Below are 22,794 nucleotides of genomic sequence, written 5' to 3' on the forward strand. Positions count from 1 at the left end.
AGGGAGGGAGGGAGGGAGGGAAGGAAGGAAGGAAGGAGGGGTGAGCAAGCCAACCTATTGATGAATGAAACAGGGATGGAGTATAAGTTACTGGCATGATGTTCTGTGGTCGCATGTGTAACATCGCTGATAAGTCCCACAAGACTTCACGTAACAACCATCTCTCCTGCTCTTTGACAGGCCATTCCTGCAGAAGGCCTGGTGTCCATACTGAAGAAGAGGAATGACACCGTAGGCGGACATCCTGCCCAAATGCAGCAAAAGCCAGCTAAACGCAGAGTGCGATTCCAGGAAATAGACGACAACCTGGATCAAGGTGCGCGCCTCAGCAGCCCTGGGTCTGGGAGTGCTGGACAGTCAGGTGACACGAAATTAGCCAGCAGGATTTGTAAGGGCTGTGTGGACTCAGTTGCTCTATCTTCTAGCAGAGTCTCTCTGTTATATCTTAAAATTTTTTGCCGAAATAAGTGAATGAGTTGCAAAATCATCTTTGTGGTCTCACCAGCCCAGAAATGGTCAAGGTTGAAAATTCACCTCAGGTTTTTTGTTGTTGTTGTTGTTGTTGTTTAATATTTTTCTCCTCTCCTTTCCTTTCCTCCTCTCTCCTCACCTTGTCCTCCCCCCGCCTTGTGAGCTTGTTATTTTCATTTTGTGTTTAGTGACAAACTACTGTCCCTCCTGTGCTGTGAGGCACTCCCTGTACAGAAGCCAAGTGTCTCCCAAGAGCTGCTCAGCACAGCTGCCCTTGAGTGTCTCTGTCCCTGGCCGGCACTCAGGCGATGCTGTCACCAGCCTCAGAAATGTTTTTATTTTATCCTGGCATCTCGTGTGTAATCAGCACAGCCCCCTGACCCCAGGGGACTTCTCCAACCTGAGCGCACACATGTGCCCCTAGGTCAGGGATGCTCAGGCCACCTCCTCCCTCTCCAAGCTCCTCAGCTTTAGTCTTCATAAAGTACAGAATACAACCACCGCTCTGCCAGTGAGGTCAAGGAAAAACATGTAGATGACGTGTATGGATTGATATCAACAGGCATGAAATCTTTATGTTGTGCTTACGAGTGCATAGGCAAACCTCTCTCCTGCCTGGGGTTTCTTAAAGAGCCCCACCCTTCCTCCGTCAGCACCGTGTCTAGAAATGTAATGTGGAAGCTCATAGGTAATTGGGGTGTTTTTTTAGATTTTTTATATATATATACATGGATATTTTGCCTGCATATATGACTGTGTACTACTCACATGCAGTGCCTGAGGAGGCCAGAAGAAGGCATCAGATCTGTGGGAAATGGAGTTATAGAGGGTTGAGAGCCATTGTATGGTGCCTGGCACTCGAAGCTGGGTCCTTTGGAAGAACAGTCAGTGCTCTTAACTGCTGAGCTGTCTCTCCAGTCCCTCATGGATGATCTCAAATTTATGACAGCCACATAACAAAAGGAACAGTATAGGAAGCTTGTCTTAATAGTATATTTCATTTAACTGAGTTTATCAAAAATATAGTGTGGCCAAGACTGGAGAGTTGCTGGTGAGAAACTTCCCATCCCCTTCTCCGCACTCTGTCCTCCAAAGCTGGGACCTGTTTCACACGCCCAGTTCATCTCTGTATCAGTCACATGTCGGGGTGCTCAGCAGCAGCTCACACTTGTCCCCCCCCCCACAGCCCATAATGCATGTTGTGTAAACAAAATTGATATTTTCAAATACCTAAGTTGTATTCAAATGCCATCCCTCCATGTACCACAGGAGCTAAGAGTCCTGAGTAATAAAACCTGCAGGTGCTCAGGACGCTCAGATAAGACGGCATGCCTTCTCATGGACTCTGCTCACACTCCTGTGTACTTCCTTGGCTGCTGCTGATTGGTTGTCATGGTGGTGGTGGTGCATCTCACACCTGTGCCACAGTGTATGCATGGGAGGTCAGAGGGTCAGAGGACAACTTCTGGGAGAATTAGTTAATTAGAACAGTCAGTGCTCTTAACTGCTGAGCAGTTAAGTCTCTCCAGTCCCTCATGGATGATCTCAAATTTATGACAGCCACATAACAAAAGGAACAGTATAGGAAGAATTAGAATTAACTAATTCTCTCATTAGTAATTCCAGGGATTGAATTCAGACGATTAGGCTTGCATGGCCAAACATCTTTGCCAACTCCGCCATCTCACCGGTCCTTACTTATTCTTTTTAAAAAAAAAAAAAAAAAAAAGGTCGGGTCATCTTTAGTAGTTGAAGTCATCTCTGGATTACATATAATATCTCATGAGTTTAAATAATCTGTACATAATTGCTGTATGGTATTGTTTAAGGGAATGTGATAAGAAAAGAGTACATATTTAGTGCAGATAGTTCTAAGGAATATTTGGTCCACAGATCAGAACCCATAGATAAGGAGGGTTCACGGTGATGAAGAGGTGGGAAGAGAGAAACTAGGTCGCTAGCCCAGATTAGCAGGCATCGGCAAACAGTGATATTCAGGTGAGATTGAAATTGAACTAAGCCTGCTGACGGTTTGACCCCGTTCTCCCGTTTGCAGATGAGGTTGGTGGTGGTTCCTGCATCCTGCTCATCTTGCTGTGCATAGCCACTGTCTTCCTCAGTGTCGGAGGAACTGCGCTCTACTGCACCCTGGGTGACATGGAGTCACCTGTTTGCACGGACTTTGCCGACAACGTGGACTTCTATTATACCAAGCTGCTACAGGGGGTGGCAGGGCTGAAACACTGGGTCTACCTCTCCTAGCAGCAGGCGTGACAGGCTTGCTAACAACGAAGATGCAAACTTCCCCGCCAGCGTTTGTCTCAGAAGTCATGAAACATTCCCCTTCCCTGGCATCAAGGACCCAAGGATGGACATTAGACACAGCAACATTAAATAGCAGCCCAGAGAACATGGGTAGAAACAGCCGAAGGCAGTGCTGACGTAGGCACTCAAGACAGAGGGTGAGAGCTGTGGCAAGCAGGCCCCTCTCCTTGTTGTTTCCTGGTGTCACTCGGGGCTGACACCGAGGGCTAAAGGGCACTCCTGGTTTACAGTCATGCTGTGCTCCTCAGCCATTGCTTCCTGCCATCATGCAATAAGTTTCTTTGTCATCAGAGAGAGTTATCTTATGGCTTCGGTGCCATTTTTTAGTTAATCTCGGGAGCCTTAGGCATTACTCTAGATTCTGGTCTCCATTTGCGAAATGGTCGTATAGGTGTTTGGGGGTCTGAAGCAGTGATCACAAGTGGATTGCCAGCATAGAATTCCAAGATTACCTTTATTCTTTTCACTTGACAACAATGTGCAGGCACAAATCTTCGGAGAAGGCTTACCTGTGAACTAGATAAACTGTAAAGGTATTGCCCCCGAAGTGTGGAACTGACAGACCTGTGGCGATGAACACACATCGCCTGAAGGCACAGTGACAGAACTCCTCGGTCCCAGGTGAGATTTCACCCCGGCTTCTATGCTGCCTCAAGAGATGAGTGCTGGGCTCCACAGCTCAAGAGAAACTAAGCATCCTATAAGAACCTCAGGGTAGGAACCCAAGTGAGGCGTAGTTCCTACCGTTGCAGGTGTTAGGGAAGGTGAGCCCATACTCTGACGAATGAGACAGACCAGCACAGTATGAGGAATCTCGGGCCATACACGCAGGTGTATGGAATGCGTCTCTATCGTGGGCTCATTTTAGAATGCTTCCTGGGGTCACGATGCAGAAATCCAGTCGTCCCTTAAAGAGACAAATGTCTAGTTTTGTTTCATTCTGTCGTTAGGTGGCCATTCCTTATTTGCGGTACAGTGATCTAACGTTTAGGAAGCCTCGCTTTGACTTTTTATATTCTAGGCAACATCTTTTTTTAAAAATCATGAATTATAGTTTTTTAGCAAGTGATCATTGCATTCTGTTTTCCTGTTAGGACCGTTTGGAAGGAAAGGAGAGAGATTGCTTTGTTGATGTTACTGGCTGGCACAGTACCTTCCTTTGCATTTCTGCTTATTTATTTGGAGTGTGAATTTAAGGGGCTTTGTTTAATGAATTGAGCATGCATTCCTTCAGCACATAGCTGCCTATTTAATTAGATACTTAGTGTTTTGATTTTATACCATGTATTTTTAGGCTTATTTTGAAATTGACTTTTTATTTTTCACTTATAAATACTGTGTGGCTTATCTCTTATGTCACCATAAACTGTAATATTTTCGATGGTTATAGATCAGAGTTATTTATTTAGAAGTATACAGAATACTGAAATTTAGATTCCTTATGCCTAAGGCTGATTTTATTAGAAGATTATTTTAATGTCCTATTATAAATTTTAAGACTTTGTATTCATATCATATGTAAAATAGGGCCCACCATCCTGGTACTATGGTTCTATAGAAGCCACTAGCAAGGCTCTCTGTGCAGGCTCCTCTCAATACACAAACATATTTCACCCTATTTTCTAGTTGCAGAAACCGTATTTCTAGCTGCAGGGATTTGGTGATTTTTGTTTCTGCCGATTTTATGTCAGGAAAAGTTCAAATCTCCCTCCTGTTTACCTCTTCCTGGTCACTCAGAGTCCCGTGTGATCTCTGATGTTGTAATTGCTCACCTTGGCCACATTTCCAAAATCCTGGGTTTCCTGGGAGAATCCAGTAAAAGAAAGGGCTGAAATGACACCTTGCTAGCCAGTGACCCAGTTGTGTATCCGAGGAGCCAGTGGTCGCCACTCGGGGAACCGGTGTGATCTGGAGCAGACTGACCTTGTAACCCAAAGTGGGCATGAACTCTCACCTAGAAAAACTAGGGTACCTTTGAAAACTGTAACGGTCATTTATTGCATGAAGTGGAGCATCCCCCTGCAGGTGGGAGGGTACTGTCCCGAGAATAAGCATTGGACAACTGTGCTGAAATGTCACTCCTCCTCTCATTTGAAAGTACTGACAACTATTTATAATTAGAGTTCCGAAGAACCGTATTTGAGGGTGTCAAATCAAGCTTGTAATTTAAAATCTATACCAACAAAATGTCTCAGAGAATTTATTTGAACCCTTGGGTGTTGAGGGAAATGCTTGAAAGCAAAATGTAATGTCAGAGGTGGTCCGGTCCCTGAAGGAGATGGCATCTATTTGGGGGGAGTCTTTTTTTAAATCACATTTACATATTTTGGGAGGGAGACCACAATTGTGCCACAGCGTACATGTGGAGGTCAGAAGAACACTCAATGGAGTGGCTTCTCTCCTTCCACCATTAGGGTCCAGGGGCTTAAACTCAGGTCATGTGCTTGACAGTAAGTGCTTTTTTCCCCGCTGAGCCATCTTATCAGCTCTATTTTGAGGACATCTTAAAGTCCCTAAGTAACAGTTCTCAGCTTCTAAAATAACTCTCTGCCTGACTAGTAACCGGGCTTTACTTTCAAGTGCATCCTTTTAGACCTGAGTAACAAGTCCAAAGTCTTATTTTATCAAGCTGCGAACTGGGGTGCGAGAAGTGCTAAGGATCTGAAGTTTGAAGGTCAGGCTTATTTTGCAAGGGCAGATGTGATGTGGGTCTCCTGAATGGCAGGACAACAGGGCCTAAGGGGCGCAGTGAGGGAAGGCGGGGTAGGGGTAGAGTAGGGGGTTGGGGGATAGGGACTGGCGTTGGCCAGAGGGAAAATGGAGAGCAAAAAAGACCTTGGCTAGTGACCTCCTTTTCCTGACACTAGCCTTTGTGACACTCACTGCCCACACATAGGCAGGTCATTTCTCACTATTAGCATCTATTAACCGTTCATAATGGGTTTCATTATGACCTTTGCATTACATAGATAATGCGTTTTGAGCATCTTCATTCCCTGGTACACTCGGCATTCCCTCCATCCCTGCTGATCCCCTCCAAGAGGCTGTGGGTTCTCATCCTCCTGCTAGCAGGCAAACCTGTGTAACCTCTCCTTTCTTTGGGCGCAGTTGATCTGCGTGTGGTGTTTGTAGTCTCTTAACATTGATTCATTCTGTACCTAAATATTCACACGTACATCTCTCAGCCACACGTTTGGTGATGCTCAGATCCACCTCACTTCTGTTTCCCTCACATGACCTGCATCTTCAGGGACTGTAAGAGAGACTCTGGGACGTATGGACTTTAATAACAACGTAGTAAGCTGGGCGTGGCTGTGCGTCTAGTCCTAAGAGGCTGTGTTCGCTGTCCTCTGTCCCCTTACACACATCAGATTGCCTACCGTATGTATAAGCGCAGTGAGCACGCTGGGGCCCCACTCAGCTTAAAGAGCTTGCATCTGATAAGGGAATGTATTTGTAAAGAAGGGCCGGGTGGTGGTGGCGCACGCCTCTAATCCCAGCACTTGGGAGGCAGAGGCAGGCGGATTTCTGAGTTCGAGGCCAGCCTGGTCTACAGAGTGAGTTCCAGGACAGCCAGAGCTACACAGAGAAACCCTGTCTCAAAAAAACCAAAAAAAAAAAAAAGAAGGAACCAAAAAGAAACTGGGTAACAACAGGCTACCTAGGGGATTGGAAATTCAAGCTCATTCCTTCTGCACTATTAGGAATAAAGAAAATCACAGCAACTGACAGGAAAGTCAAACAGCAGCCATTTTCCTGACAGCCAAAGATCTGGTGGTTACAATGTAACCAGTACTGCGTGGCACCGGAGGTTACTATGCAACCAGTACAGCATCGCACCGGAGTGCTGCTCTGTTTGCAGCAGGTTTCTAGCAGTGGGAATTGTCCCGGGCCAACGCTTGGCCAACGCTTGCTGTTCAAAACTGAACGGTTCAGGCTGGCGTTTGTTTGCCTCTTGTGCGCAAGACAGTGTCAAATAAATAAAGTCTTAATTGCCTGGAATTGAAAACCACCTCACAAGGAAAACCAGTGCTAGAGAATGTTGCAGACAATTCAGTATAGCAGACATTTAAGAAAGAAGTACTCATGGCACAAAATGCTCTTTAAAAAAAAAAAAAAAAGGTACTGCTGGTCTATTTTATGAGACCTGTAGCAAAACAAGACAAAGACAGTGAGAAAAATCAAGAAGCTAAAGTCACAATGGCTAGTCTACCACCATGCCCAGAATCTTTAAGAAAATAGTTGGTAGGACAGAGTCAGAGAGGCAGGGATAGCTCAGCAGTATAGCACCTGCCTGGTAAGTAGATACAAGAACCTCCAGATCCCACATCAAAATGCACATGTAATCACAGCTGGAGAAGTGGAGACAGGAGGATGCCTGGGTCTTCTGGCCGGGCAGCCTAATTGGTTAGTTCCAGACCAATCAGAGATTGTCACCCGTGTTTTTGAAGGTGACAACCTAGACTGGGTTACATATTGAGGCTCTGTCTCAAAAAACCTAACCCAGGGCTAGCGAGATGGCTCAACGGGTAAGAGCACAGACTGTTCTTCCAAAGGTCCTGAGTTCAAATCCCAGCAACCACATGGTGGCTCACAACCATCCGTAACTAGATCTGATGCCCTCTCCTGGTGCGTCTAGAGGCAAGCTACAGTGTACTTACATATAATAAATTAAATAAATAAATAAATATTTAAAAGAAAAAAACCCAACCGAGCATATGGCTCAGTAATAGACTGTTGGCCATTCACAAGGCCAAGTGTTCAAGCCCCGGGACTCCCACAGATGTGACAGTCACAGTTCAAATTGCAGCAGTTTTTAGAAACTGACAGTTTAAAATGCTTGAGATGCAGCTGACCTAGACGACAGAGTTAGAGGCCCTTTGCCCGTTTTCAAAGTTTCGTTCTACAACAGTCAAACTGGTGTCCATGGAGACCTAAGGGCCCCTGTGCACATCCAAGTGATCTACAAAGAAGCCAGGCTCTCTCAACAAATAGCGCTGTCAACATTGCCTGTCAAGTTGCAAAGCAAACTAGCATAAACAATTAGATCTGAAGTGAATAGGCTTCAAGTCTAAAACCTAAAACTATAGGGTCACTAAAAGAAACCAGGGTGAAGTTATGTGGGGGTGGGCAGAGGGTCCCTGCCCGTGTGTGTGTGTGTGTGTGTGTGTGTGTGTGTGTGTAGGCTGGGGACATTTTTTTTTTTTGAGACAGGGTTTCTCTGTATGGCCCTGGCTGTCCTGGAACCCACTCTGAAAACCGGGCTGGCCTTGAAATCAGAAATCCACCTGCCTCTGCCTCCCAAGTGGTGGGATTAAAGGTGTGTGCCACTACTACCCGGTAGGGGACAATTTTTAAAAGTCAGTCCTTTCCTTCCACCATGTAGGTCCTGGGGATCAAACTCAGGTCATCAGGTTTGGCAGCCAAGGCCTCACAATGAATTCATTGAAGACCTTGTAAATTTAGAATATGACATGTATATATATATATATATATTCAGAATTATGACTTTGAAGGGCCTCACAAGAGAGAATGTATGCATAGCCAATGAATACATGAAAAGATGCTGACTGTTAAAAGCTACCAAGAAAATGCAAATGAGTGAGCTTCCTCTGCACACTCAGAATGTCCAGACTGCATGGATAGACAGGCAGTGCAAGGACAGTTAGTTCTACATAAGGAATTTACTGTAACATTGGTAGAACACTCGGGGGTGGGGAATTATGGTCACCATATGGAAAATTATGGGTATAGAAAAGATAATGATCATTCTTTTGTGATTAAACGAAGATTAGGAGAAGACCAGGAGGGTCATGAAGGGTTGTGAGGGATGTGCAGGTAGCGAAGATAAAAGGCTGAGCTGACCTATCAGGAGGGAGGCAGGGTATCCATTCTCTATTACTGGTCAGCACAGCACGGGAAGATGTCGCTGAAGAAAGTAGACGGGAGAAACAGAAGACATCCAGTTTGGAAGAGAGGAAGAAAAACTTCACAGATGGCAGGCAAAGAAGCCACATGAAAGTTCCTAGGACTGACAAATTCAAAAGTGTTGCCGAGTTCAAGGTCAGTGCGCACACACACACACACACACACACAAATCAGTTGTTTCTATGCATCTCTATTAATGATCTTAAAAGGATTGGTTCACAGGATTGGACTATTCTGTGCTGAAATTTTCAAAACGTGGTCGAGGAGACCAGCCAGTGCAGACCGGAGTCCACATGGGTTCGAGTGTAGGAAGACATTGTTCTGGCATCAGTACCAGCCAGAGCCACCTCCTCAGAAGCCCCGTAACGTACTACATAGGAATGTGCCGAATGTCACTGAATTGTATACTTTAAAATGGGGGCCTGGGGCGACAGCTAGGCCATCAGGTAAAGATACCTGCTACCTAACCTGTCAATCCCTGGGACCCACACTGGCTTCCTCGAGTTGTCTACTGACCACCATAGACATGCTGCAGTGGTGTGTCCCCTGCCACACACACACATACACACACACGCACACACACACCACACAGAGAGAGACAAAAAAATTTAAAACAATTTCTACCAATGTTCACAGCTGCCTTCTCTGTGGAAAGTCAGACCTGGAAACACTTCAGTAACTCTCACCAGGGCAACTGAGCACTCCAGCAATAAACAGCTGGTTTGGAGTAGTTATATGAATAAATCTCCGAATTATTCTGGGGGAATGAAAGGGGCTAAAAAGAAAAGAATTATTCTGGATGAAAGGGGCTAAAAAGAAGAGAGTGCATGTTGCATCTTTCTATTTAAAAATGATAGAAAAATGCAAATTTCCCACAGTGACAGAAACAAACAGGCCCCGGAGTGTGAAGGTTGCATGGCGGTGGGCACGTGGCAAATCTGGGGAGCCAGGGAAACATGTGCTCTGAATGTGCTGCCAATTTCATAGGTAGGTACATCTCTCAAAACTTGCCGAGCTACGTATGCTCTGAATGGAAGCAAGTACAAACTGTGCCTCAAATCACTGATAAAATATATATATATATATATATACATATATATATATATATATTCTGTTTGCAGTTTCAAGGTGAGGAAGAGTCCTACAGTTTGGACATCTTATTCCTTTTTGAGGTGGTTGTTTTGTTAGACAAAACAAAAGCTCTGGTGGCTTCCTTGAACCTCGGTTGCGTAACACCCGTGTTGATTGATGTACGTGGGTAGCTACCAAACCAGCTGCTAATAGGTTGTCTTGATAAACTCGGTGGTTCAAAACGCTCCCACCCTATCCTAACTCTGCTTACTGTTTGTAGATCCTTCTATTTCCTTCTTGAGTGCTGAGCTGCTGCTCTAAGACAGTACTCAAGAGGCTGAGGCAGGAGGATGGCAAGGTCTGGGCCAGCTTAGGCTACAATAGAGACCCTGGGGGTTTTGTTGTACTTTTATTTTATTTTTATTTTGTTTTATTATTCTATATGATGCAGCAGTTCAGATTCCAAAGCCAATCTAATTATAGGCTATATGGACAGCACAATGTCCCTCTGGCCGGAATATATTGATCAAACTGAGGTTTTGCAATTTCATTGCTTAGTTGATTTGGATCAAAGGTCAGGCAGAAGATGTGCACTTATGGAGAGACAGCTGGCACCATCCCTCGCCCGTCAGAATGATGGAGCCCTAAGTGGCTGGCTCTCACTTTCTACGTGCATGACCTGAAATTGACTATTTATAAACCAAGCAAGAAAAATACCCTGAGCTTCTAAGGCCAGAAGTAGGTCCACGTGTGGCTTTAAATGAAGGTAATCATTTTCCTTTTTTGTTTTTTTTATTTTTTTATTTTTGGTTTTTTTTTTTTTTTTTTTTTTTTTTTTTTTTTGGTTTGGTTTTGGTTTTTTTGTTTGTTTGTTTGTTTTTTGGGTTTTTTTAAAAAGATTTATTTATTTATTATAAGTACACTGTAGCTGTCTTCAGACACACCAGAAGAGGGTGTCAGATCTCATTACAGATGGTTGTGAGCCACCATGTGGTTGCTGGGATTTGAACTCATGACCTTCGGAAGAGCAATCGTTGCTCTTACACGCTGAACCATCTCTCCAGCCCTGTTTTGGGGTTTTTTGTTTGTTTGTTTGTTTTGTTTTGTTTTGTTTTGAGACAGAGTTTCTCTGTGTAGCCCTGGCTGTCCTGGAACTCACTCTGTAGACCAGGATGGCCTGGAACTCAGAAATCCACCTGCCTCTGCCCCCCAAGTGCTGGGATTAAAGGTGTGGGCCACCACCGCTTGGCATCATTTTCCGTTTTTTGTAAAGGAATGTCTCTGTATCTCAGGATGGTTTGGAATGCTATGTAGCCCGTACCAGCCTCAAACTCACAATTCTCCTGTCTCAGCCTTCCAGGGAATTCTATGTCCTACTCTGCTGGCTTGCTTGCCTCACCCCACCCCACCCCCTTTCTGTGTGTTCTCGCTTAAATGGAAAACTAAAGTATTGGTCTAGAAATAGCAGTTTTGTCAGCCCCAGGGAGGAGGCTGTCAGGATGGAATCTAGTTTGGTCGAGAATAAAACCGTGAAGGAAGGAACACACCTCAGCCTCAGGTTGGCACCTCAGAAGCAAAGGAGACCCCATTAATGGGCTGTAAGCTGTTTAGTCTCCTCCCGACTTTCTAACACACAGGATTTCTAACACACGTTCAGAGCTTAAACTCTTCCCGACTCTCTGAACATCCAATGCAATCTGCTTTCCTTCGCTGACAAGAAACAGCCTGGATGGCTGTGTTCGTTGAGTGGAGTTGGAGTATCGTGTGGGAGTCCTCCAAATCCGCATGGAGGCGAGAGGTGAAGTGGGAAACTGATCCATAGATTCTGAAGCCTCTACCGTGCCCATGGGCCACTTCCGTGACCCTGCAATAAACAGCTCTTTCTAATGGTTTTCGTGTAATCCTGCAATCCTAGCTACAGTGGGCTAGATTAGAGGGTGCCTTGAGTGATGCTAGGCCCTGATGCCTACATGCCAGGGAGGTTAGCGACCTGGATGGAGATGGGTCTAGAAGGGCATTCAACAGAGAATCTGATAAGTAGGTCCTCTCTGATCAGGTGAGCCTGACACGCACAGGCTTTCTAGCTCTGGCAGTGGAAGGAGCAGGCACGTTGTAGTGATAGTAAAGAGCATGAGGACAAAGGACCCAGGGACTACAGAGCTGTCTCACATGTATGAGTATCAATGCATGCAATACCCAGAATGGCCAGAAGAGGGCGAAAGGATCCATGTGGGTTCTAGGAATTGAACCTGGCTGGATCCTCTAGAAGAGCAACCAGTACTTTTAACCGCTGAGCCATTGTTTTACACACACACACACACACACACACACACACACACACACACACAAAGACTGGTGGCATATACCTTTAATCCCAGCACTCAGGAGCTAGAGGCAAAGACAAGCCGATCTGAGTTCAAGGCCAGCCTGGTCTGTAGAGTTCCAGGACAGCCAGGGCTAAACAGAGAAACCTGGTCTCGAAGAAAAGTAGAGTCACCAAGGTGTAACCAAACAACATTGTAGTTACAGAAGGCTGGGAGCTAGGTTTCTGTTCTTCGTTGCATATGTTCCTTACACGAGGCCCCTGAGAAAGACTGCTATTCCTGTAAGCCAAAGCCAAACTGCTCAGCTGTGTCAATCTTGTTGATTGCCTGGCTCTTACACTCACGCTCCTTTACATATACTGGGAGGTCAGCTCTGTTGTGTTTGGAACAAAGCTATGATCCAAGGACTGCTGCTGACCTACTTGAGATCAGGAACAACAGAAAAATGGAAGATTTTTCCCCTTCTGGTTGAGAAATTGAAACTGCCCCTGGGAGGCTGAGATTACAGCACAGTGGGAGAGCGTGTGCTTAGCTGCTTAGCTTGCTCAGGGCCAAGGACTCACTGCCTAGCACCAAAACAATAGAATAGGACCAGAGAGATGGCTGAGCCTGACCTGAGTTCAGTCCCTGACACCCGAGTTAGAAGAAAACTGACTTCTGCAAGTTGTCTTGTGTCCTCTAGAGGTGTGTGGTGGGAATGCATGTGCACACACCCATACATAAATGGACAATAGTAATGGCCCTGTGTGCTCCATGCCTGTGTGAGTTATTCTGGGGAGTCTCAGTAAGAAGGCAGAGGCTGTCCCTGGCAGAGCACCTCTACACACATTTGGTGCTGGGTAAGCTAGTTATTGCCAGGACACACCTACGCTGAGAACTATTTGCTGCCTATATCTAATTCACATGTAACTGAGCTTCCTGCGGTTTTGTATTGTATTGTATTGTATTGTTTTGTTTTTGCTGGGTCATGCCAGCTTTTTAGTTCCTTGATGAGGTATCAGTGCCAATCAGGGAAGAGGAGGCCACCAGGGCCAGCGGGGAGAGGGGTCAGTGTCACTAGGAGTGCTGGGCACAGCTTTCCATTCCTTTTCTGGGTTTCCTAAGTATCCTGTATCATGGGTGTATAGATAATCAGATGCCTGGAATCAGAAGATAATATATCTGCAGAGGGATGGATAGTGGCCTGAGTGTGTGGACACATGCGCTACTCAAAACCCCGAGTACATAGAACTTAAGCTGGTTTTGTTGATGTAGTTGGGTTGGTGGGTTGGTTGGTTGGTTGGTTGCTTGCTTGCTTGCTTGCTTGCTTGGTGGGTTGGCTAGTTGGTTGGTTGGACAAACAGAGTTTCTCTGTGCATCCCTGGCTCTCTTGGAACTCACTCTGTAGACCAGGTTGGCCTTAACTCAGAGATCTGCCTGCCTCTGCCTCCCAAGTGCTGGGATTAAAGGTGTGTGCCACTACTACCTGGCCTTTAAGATGTTTTTAATCTTTTACAACAGTGAGAGTTAACCACAGCCTGGAATAGGATGTAAAAATTTAACTTAGGGGCTGGGATGCTAGGTCAGTCAGTAAGATGCTTGCCACTCACGCACGAGGACCTGAGTTCAATCTCCAGTAACCTCGTAAGTAGCCAGACGTGGTAGCATATGCCTGTAAGTCCAGCATTAGGAAGACAGAGCCGGGTGCATCCCTGGAGCTCAGTGACCAGCAAATCTGTGAGTTCTAGACCAGTGAGAGACCACACCTCAAAACACAGTCAGTCCCTGAGGAGTAACACCTGAGACTGTCCTCTGGCCTCCATGTTTACATGCACACACATATGTACATGGCCATACACAACATGCCTGCACACACACATACACAGACACAAAGAAACATACACACACATACACGGACACAAAGAAAAAGTATGAACCTGAAACTTTAAAATGTTTGCAATTATGGCCCCCCTGTGCTCTGTGTCCTGTAGCTCCTAGGCTTCCTTGGCATTCTACTGCACCTGGCTAGCCAACCCTCAGCTACTGACTGTAAAAGGAGATGACAGGCAAGCAAGTGTGTGCCTACGCTGAGCTCCCACCCCAGTGAATTTTCTCCAGCCAGGCCACTCTGGGCCCTTGTATTTTTCACTGGGAGAAATAAGGTCTCTCTTGGGAGATTTGCTCTTCCCTGACTTCTTTGTCAAAGACTAAAACCCATCTTGTATTTAAGATGAGCACTCATAAAAAGAAGGACATCAGTGTTGGCTAAGCGAAGCCCCAGCAGTTCCCTTCTGTTCTGCACAGAGGGAGGAAATGGCAGCAAGGAAGGCAGGCGGATCAGGGCTTCTCTACGGAGCCTCCACCAAGCCTTTGTGGAGATGCGAGCTTCCTAAACAGAAGGCGCTTTGACCCAAGAGATCCATCACCTTCCAGAGGAAATAAAAGCAAGGCTTTGTTTTGTTGATTTTTATTGCATTCATTTACTCACTGGTGTGTGTGTGTGTGTGTGTGTGTGTGTGTGTGTGTGTGTGTGTGTAAACTGAAGCTGAGTCATGGTGGCACATGCTTTTAGTCCTTGGGAGGCAGCAACAGATGGCTCTCTGAGCTTGAGGCCAGCTCTGGCCTTCAAAACAAAATTGCAGGACAGTCAGGGCTACACAGAGAAACCCTGCTTCAAAGACAACCAACAACAAAAAGAAAAAGAAAAAAAGGAAAGAAAGAAAGAAAGAAATGGAGGAAGAAAGAAAGAAAAGAAAAAGAATTGAAGAAAAAGCCTGGGAGACAAGGATTTTAGAAACCATGGGTGAGCATGTTTGAGTGGTGGTCTTCCTTTTGCTGATTATAGTGTAGTAGGACATACACATTTGAGCAAACATAATTTAAATGGAAACAAAAATGGACACCTTCCAGATGACTGACAGGGGAGCACCCTTTCTACATAGACCTTGAGCAGCTTCTGTCTTCTCCATCTGCCCAGAGGCAGGTCTGAGGAAGAAGCCACTGCAAGCGCTCCGTGACCTCACGTGAAGGCCGTCTCAGCATTCAGAGAGGGCAGTGTGCAGTGCAGCGGCTGCCGCCGCCGCAGCCGTGCAGCTGCCTAGGAACCACGCGCCTTTCCCTCTCCATCCTAGGTCCTGTCTCAAACACTATTATTGTTTTCAATAAAATTTTGGCTCTTCTGTGGAGTGCCGTGGTTAAAGGGGGCAGGGGGGTGCTTCTTACTTCAGCAAGGACGAGAGGCAGATCGGAGTCCCTGCCTGGAGAGCTCCAGTGGAAAGCCATGGTTACGTGGTTAAACGGGACGGGGGAACTACCACGTTGTGGTGCCTTTTGGAGACCGTGGATCTTGCCTCATGAGTCCAAATCTTTCCAGTCTGAACCAAGACCCCAGGAAAGCCCACCATTAGATTGAAGGCTGCTCTGAAGGCTGGGAGGCACATAGAACCTGCCTCCAGCAACTACTACACTTTCAAAAATGACCATTCAGGCAATGGGAAGCCAGGCATGGTGGCGAAATGTCTGTCTCTCCCAGCAATGCTTCTTAACTCTACAGTTAGTTTTTGTTTGTTTGGTTTGGTTGGTTGGTTGGTTGGTTGGTTGGTTGGTTGGTTGGTTGTTTGGTTGGTTGGTTTTTGGTTTTTTCGAGACAGGGTTTCTCTGTATAGCTCTGGCTGTCCTGGAACTCACTCTGTAGACCAGGCTGGCCTTGAACTCAAAAATCTGCCTGCCTCTGCCTCCCAAGTGCTGGATTAAAGGCGTGCGCCACCACCGTCCAGCGAGTCTACAGTTAGTTTTAAGAAAGTTTCATCAGTTTTCATAGTCCCTAATCAATTGCTTCCAGAACTGCTGACAAGCCATTTTAATGCCTGTCATTTTTCCCAAGTCTGTGAGTTGCCCCACACAGGCTGCCTCCGACCCCTGAGAGCCGATGGCTGGGCTCTAAAACTGGGCACATGATGAGTGTCTTGGATTAGCCTTTAATGAGCCATTGACAAACCAAGTCCAGAGCCTCCCCTTGTCTGCTGTCTGAGGAGAGCTGGCACCATTCAAAAGTGAGGCTTCATTCCCAAGCATGGCTGCCATTTCCTAATCCTGTTCTTTCCTTCCAGCCCTTTGGACTGGTGCTGTTGGGGAGAGCTTGGCTTAAAGTTCCAGCCAAGTTAAAATTCCTACTTCTTTGGGAATATGGCTGTATGCCCCCATAAAGTCAGATTAATCTAGGGCCGATCAGACAGCTTGCAGTTCCATCAGTCAATGAGTGTCTCAGATATCATGGAGATACCATGAAAACATGATTTCTCTTGTTAGCTATTGAGAGGAGGTAGAATCTTTGAAAGGTGAAACCTTGGGCTGGAGAGATGGCTCAGCAGTTAAGAACTTTTGTGGCTCTTGCAGAGGACCTAGTTTGGCTCCCACAGGATAGCTCACAGCCATTTATAACTCATTCCCAGTTCCAGGAGATCTAGAGCCTGCCTGGGCACTACATGCATGTGGTACACATTAACACATACAGGCAAAAACACTCATCTACATAAACAAGGCCAACCTTTTTAAAAATTAAAAAGGTAGCTGCATGGTGGTGGCGCACCCCTTTAATCCCAGCACTTGGGAGGAAGAGGCAGGTGGATTTCTGAGTTCCAGGCCAGCCAGGTCTACAGAGCAAGTTCCAGGACAACCAGGGATAGACAGAGAAACCCTGTCTTAAAAAATATAAAAAGGGTCTGCACCTGGAGCTAGTCCTTTGCCACAGTGTTCCTTACCAGGAGAGAATGATTCTCCCAGAAGTGCTGACAAGCCTGTGAGCACAGGTAAAACTGCCACTTCTGCTCAGAGGGACCCATCCAGAGCCCTCGAGTCACAGCAATGGAGACTGGATATGTAGAAATAAAGGTAAAAACAAGACTTTTGAGAAAGAAATAATAAGTCAAAACTGCCTATAGTAGAGACATGTGCTTGTATAAGAGAAACAAAGTTTTTAAGGTCAGGGGGGCTGGGCTGAACTAAAAGCTGACCAGAACATAAAATAACTGATAAGACCTGTAAGAACAAGATTAGATGTTCTATCCCTCCCTGTACTGAACTCTGAGAATACCCTGACCTCACTAACTAAAATTCAGGGACTTTCCAGCTCGACCCGTTCCAGGGGCTTGCCAGGTACAAGAGTTAGGTAAAGGGGCAATGAAGCCAAAAGCAGCCCCCATGAGCAAGCCAACCAATGCCTGAAGAGATCCTTTGTTTGATACTGCACCAATCAGAATAAGCCAACTAGCCCTGTTGCCTTTGTAAAAGTATATAAGGTGTGTGCTTCTTAGACTCGGGGTTGCCTCTTCCTGCTTGGATGAGCAATCCCACGTGCGTGCATTGGCCACGCACGTTGGATCAATAAACCTCATGTTATTGCAGCAATCCGTTGTCAAGCTGTGATTCGTGGGGAAGCGCATTTGAGCTAAGACTCTCTGAGGGTTTCTCAGGGTCTTACAGATACATAAACAGGACCCAGCATTTTGCTGCATACAGGAAACTCTCCTCATTGTCAAAGACAGACAGTACCTCAGAGTAAAGGACTAGAAAACAATCTTCCAAGGAAATGGCCCCAAGAAACAAGCTGGAGCAGCCATTCTAATAGCAAATAAAAGCAACTTTCAACCAAATGTTATCAAAAAGGATAAGGAATAACATATACTCATCAAAGGAAAAATCTACCAAGAAGAACTCTCGATTCTGAACATCTATGCTCCAAATGCAAGGGTACCCACATTCATAAAAGAAACTTTACTAAAGCTCAAAGCACACATTGTACCTCACACAATAATAGTGGGAGATTTCAACACCCCACTCTCATCAATGGGCAGATCATGGAAATATAAACTAAACAGAGACACATTGAAACTAACAGAAGTTATGGGCCATATGGATTTAACATATCTATAGAACATTTCATCCTAAAACAAAAGAATATACCTTCTTCTCAGCACCTCATGGTACTTTCTCCAAAATTGACCATGTAATCAGTCACAAAACAGGCTTCAGCAGATACAAGAAGGTTGAAATAATCTCATGCATCCTATCAGATCACCACGGACTAAGGCTGGTCTTCAATAGAAAGAAAACCAACAGAAAGCCCACATATGCATGGAAGCTGAACAATGCTCTACTCAGTGATAACTTGGCCAAGGAAGAAATAAAGAAATTAAAGACTTTTTAGAATTTAACGAAAATGAAGGTACAACATATCCAATGAAAGCATTGCTAAGAGGAAAACTCGGCTCTGAGTGCCTCTAAAAAGAAACTGGAGAGAACATATACTACAAGCTTAACAACACACCTGAAAGCTCTAGAACGGCCAGGCAGTGGTAGCACATGTCTTTAATCCCAGCACTTGGGAGGCAGAGGCAGGTGGATTTCTGAGTTCACGGCCAGCCTGGTCTACAAAGTGAATTCCAGGCTACACAGAGAAACCCTGTCTCAAAAACCAAAAAAAGAAAGAAAAAAAAAAAGCAAGCAAGCTTTAAACAAAGAGAGGCAAATATACCCAAGTGGAGTAGATGGCAGGAAATAATCAAACTCAGGGCTGAAATCAATCAAGAAACAAAAAGAAATACACAAAGAAAAAACAAAACCAGGAGCTGGTTCTTTGAGAAAATCAACAAGATAGATGGACCCTTAACCAGACTAACCAAAGGGCACAGAGACAGTATCCAAATTAACAAAATCAGCAATGAAAAGGGAGATATAACAACAGAAACTGAGTAAATTTAAAAAACCATCAGATCCTACTACAAAAGCCTATATTCAACAAAACTGGAAAATCTGGATGAAATGTACAATTTTCTAGACAAATACCAAATACCAAAGCTAAATCAGGATCAGATAAACCATCTAACTAGTCCTATAACCTCTAGAGAAATAGAAGCAGTCATTAAAAGTTTCCTAACCAAAAGAAGCCCAGGACCAGATGAGTTTAGTGCAGAATTCTATCAGACCTTCAAAGAAGACCTAATACCAATACTCTTCAAACTATTCCACAAAATAGAAACAGAAGGAATACTACTCAATTCATTCTATGAAGCCACAGTTACACTGCATATTCTCCCTTGGAGATGGAACGGTTTCTGTCTAATCAGGAACCTGTCACAATTCCCTTTCATAGAGGACTCTACAAGAGATTTTTTTTTCTGCTTCTATCATTTTAATGTTCCAAATAGATTTTAAAAACTGGTTGAGTGCATATTACTTTTAGCTTCAGAAGATATCATGTATATTTAAGAGGCATTTAACTATTATAAATTATTTTGATGACTTAAAAATGTCAATACTGAGTTGAAATATTTTAAAATAAATTTTATTAGTTTAATAAAAAATTAAAAATTGGGCTGGTGAGATGGCTCAGCGGGTAAGAGCACTGACTGCTCTTCCGAAGGTCCCGAGTTCGGATCCCAGCAACCACATGGTGGCTCACAACCACCCGTAATGAGATCGGACGCCCTCTTTTGGTGCATCTGAAGACAGCTATAGTGAATTATGCTGGAGTGAGCAGGGCTGGCAGAGGTCCTGAGTTCAATTCCCAACAGCCACACACATGATAGCTCACTGCCATCTGTACAGCTACAGTGTACTCATACACATAAAATAATAAATAAAATATAACTCTTAAAAAAAAAGTTTTCCCCTGCTTTAAAAAAAATTAAAAATAAATAAATGGTAGACGTTCATGGAAGGTCTTAAGTCAGCAGAGTTATACTGTGAAGGAGATCCAAGACCCTAGTTCCTGCTATTCCTCTTGAGGCTCCCAAGAAGCTTTGGGGTGAACAGCATGCTCCCACCATTGTACCCCTCCTCCCCCGCCCCGCTGCCACAGGTCCAGAGCAGCATGCGTAACTAGCTGAAACCCTCAAAACTGTGAACTTCTTTTAAAGTTGCTTTGCCTCAGGTCCGTGTCGCACTAACGGGAAGCTGACACAGAGCACGTCTGCCCTCTTCATCCTGCCACCCAACAGTTAACACGCCTACTGTGCACCACGCCCAACTGTTTGCCCCCAGCGGTGCCTCACTATATCCCAACACGTGTTAGTGGAATTGATTAGTGACTCGATAAATATATGGACTTGGGACACACTATCTTGCACTGAACTTAGGTTTCCCAGGTCTCATTAGAAGTTTCTGGAAGCTTATTAACAACCGTGACGATTTCTCTTGGGGTTGAGTGGATCATTTTTGTTGTGTTTTATATTTTGTTTTGAGACAGGGCTTCAGAACATAGCCCTGGCTGTCCTGGAACTTGCTCTGTAGACCAGGCTGGCCTCTCAGAGATCTGCCTGCCTCTGCCTCCCCGAGTGCTGGGACTAAAGTCACGTGCTTTAACTCCTGGCTGGGGTTGGGTGACTCTGAAAGGTCTTTCCTGCTCCATTTCTGAAGGCATAACCCCTGCCTTCTCTCCTCCCATCCCTGACGTGGCTTCGATCTTCTCAAGTATCAGTCCTGGATGGTTGGGCTCGCCTAAAAGCCTCGCAAAGGCCCTCATTGGTTCGGATGCTAGTGTTGAGTCCCCTCACCACTAGAGGGCAAGCTTAACTTAAAACACTCGATGAGGCTCAGCCTCCCGATTTACTGCACAAAGCAGCATGCTTGGGGAGTTGGGGGGGGGGGACAGTGTTCCCCAGGAGAGTTGGTATAACTAGGGGTGTTTAAGTCAGTTCCGTGGCACCAGCTTCCTCTTGCCGTGAGGCCAGGCCAGCACAGCCTGATCAGGGGAACCCTCTTACCCCGGTGTTATTTATAACGAATCCCTCTGGGGTCAGCTTCCCTGCCACTCAGTGAGTTACATCTGCACAGGTCTAGACCTCGACCCTGTGATGTGGGTCAGGAGCCTGTGCTCTCTCGGCCCTTGGATTGCCTTTCACATCTGCTGTCCTTGTGTTCATTTAGGGTTCTCTCTATTATTTTCTTAAGCCGTTTTTCCCCCCACAACTGTAATCTCTGTCACAGGAATGATTCTTCAAATTAAACTTTGTACAAATACATGGTTTCTTTCTCCTGGAGGAAACAGGTATTCGAGCCTTGCCAAAAGCAGATTTGGCTAGCCTGTGTAAACACACCAGAGACAGAGCTCATTTTTTCTTTTAATCTTCTTTACAACGCCTGGCTATCTGAGGATAATCTCAATGGGATATATGAGCCCTGGACAGGGGATACAAAGGTGTCGAGGTGGCCCTTGCCAGTCCCACTGCATGACTGTGCTGGCTGCTCCTCTCACCACACAGCTCCATCCTGGCAGCAGGTTCAGTGCTGGCAGTCTGCCCCGAGGCACTCAGAACCCCATCCCACTCCTGTAAGAAATGGTATCAGCCCAGGACTCTCAAGACCAAGCTCTTAACATACAGGGGCTTTGCTCCAGAGGGACAAAAGTGCAGGAAATAAGAGGCAAAGACAGGAGATAGAGGACAAGGGAGAGGAGGAACAAGGGAGAGGGGACAGGGATGTCCCTGGGGACAAAGAACTGACCTTAGATCCAGAGGAGACAGACTCAGAGGCAAATGCCAGTTTATAAAGGTAAAGGGAGAAACCCCGTGTTAGGGTGAGGTGATTCATTATAATTGGCCATGTTTAATTAGGTGAGCCAAAGGGAGCTTTTCATTGCTGGACTGTAATATTTTGAGAGCTGGCCCTTGGTAGTCAGCCTCAGGAGGAGGAGATGGTCAGATAAGGGAATAGAATTTGGTGGCTACCTTTAGGAATGTAATCTAGGAGCGACAGCGACACAAGATGGCAGCCACCACAGGCTCGGGAGTAAAAGTCCCTCGAAGTCTCCGACAGTTGGAAGAGCTGGAAGAAGGCCAGAAAGGAGTAGGCGACGGCACAGTTAGCTGGGGTCTGGAGGTTGACGAGGACATGACACTTACAAGATGGGCAGGCATGATAATTGGGCCTCCACAAACAATATACGAAAACCAAATACACAACCTTAAAATAGAATGTGGACCTAAGTACCCAGAAGCACCCCCATCTGTAAGATTTGTAACAAGAGTGAATATGAGTGGTGTGAGCAGTTCGAATGGAGTGGTGGATCCGAGAGCCACAGCAGTGCTGGCAAAGTGGCAGAACTCCTACAGCACCAAAGTCATCCTGCAGGAACTGCGGCGCCTGATGATGTCAAAAGAGAACATGAAGCTGCCACAGCCACCAGAAGGACAGTGTTACAGCAATTAGTCACCAAGACCCTGGCCTCCTCTCCTCATCCAACCCAAGTCTTCATTTTCCACAGTCGTGAATTTGCTAGATACATCTGCAGACCTCAAAGTACTGGAGAGGAAGCCCCACTCAGACTTCATCCTGAGACACTGTTCTCATACTAACTTCTTGTCCATTTGAAATACCTAAGTTGTGCTGTGTAACATCATCCGTCGAGTGTAACCACTGTCTGCCTGGTTGAACTTCTGGGATCAAGAAGGTGTTGAAATCGGTTTCCTGTGGGAGCAGTGGGCACAGCTAACGCAACTGTGAAAAGACATGTCATGCTATCACCTGCTGCAGGCACTTGGCCTGGGTCGGCCTTTGCCCGCCCCGCCCTCCGCCACAGCTGTGTGGTGGCCCTTAGAACAGATGGGAAGGCTTCGTGTAGCAACTGTGGGACTGACTCCTGCTGGGCTTGAGGTGCTTGGCTACACCCCTGCTTTCTTAAGTCTTAAGTGATTCCCTG

At 45.7% G+C, this 22,794-nt stretch overlaps 2 protein-coding genes across 2 annotated transcripts in view; both read left to right on the forward strand.

Annotated features, from left to right (window-relative positions):
• Window positions 1-4,983, forward strand: part of Cnst (consortin, connexin sorting protein) — an 81,101-nt gene extending 76,118 nt beyond the window's left edge. The window contains exons 10-11 of the mRNA XM_031391003.1: window positions 181-316; window positions 2,528-4,983. Coding sequence (XP_031246863.1) covers window positions 181-316; window positions 2,528-2,733 — 342 coding nt within the window. The 3' untranslated portion in view covers window positions 2,734-4,983. The remainder of the gene's footprint in view (window positions 1-180; window positions 317-2,527) is intronic.
• A 16,865-nt stretch (window positions 4,984-21,848) lies between these two features.
• Window positions 21,849-22,583, forward strand: LOC116071386 (ubiquitin-conjugating enzyme E2 variant 1). The gene has a single exon (XM_031342868.1). It carries the CDS (start codon window positions 21,861-21,863, stop codon window positions 22,302-22,304), a length of 444 nt encoding a protein of 147 aa, XP_031198728.1. The 5' UTR covers window positions 21,849-21,860; the 3' UTR covers window positions 22,305-22,583.
• The last annotated feature ends 211 nt before the right edge of the window (window positions 22,584-22,794 follow it).

The sequence above is a fragment of the Mastomys coucha genome, unplaced genomic scaffold, assembly GCF_008632895.1.
Source record: "Mastomys coucha isolate ucsf_1 unplaced genomic scaffold, UCSF_Mcou_1 pScaffold1, whole genome shotgun sequence".
NCBI lineage: Eukaryota > Metazoa > Chordata > Mammalia > Rodentia > Muridae > Mastomys > Mastomys coucha.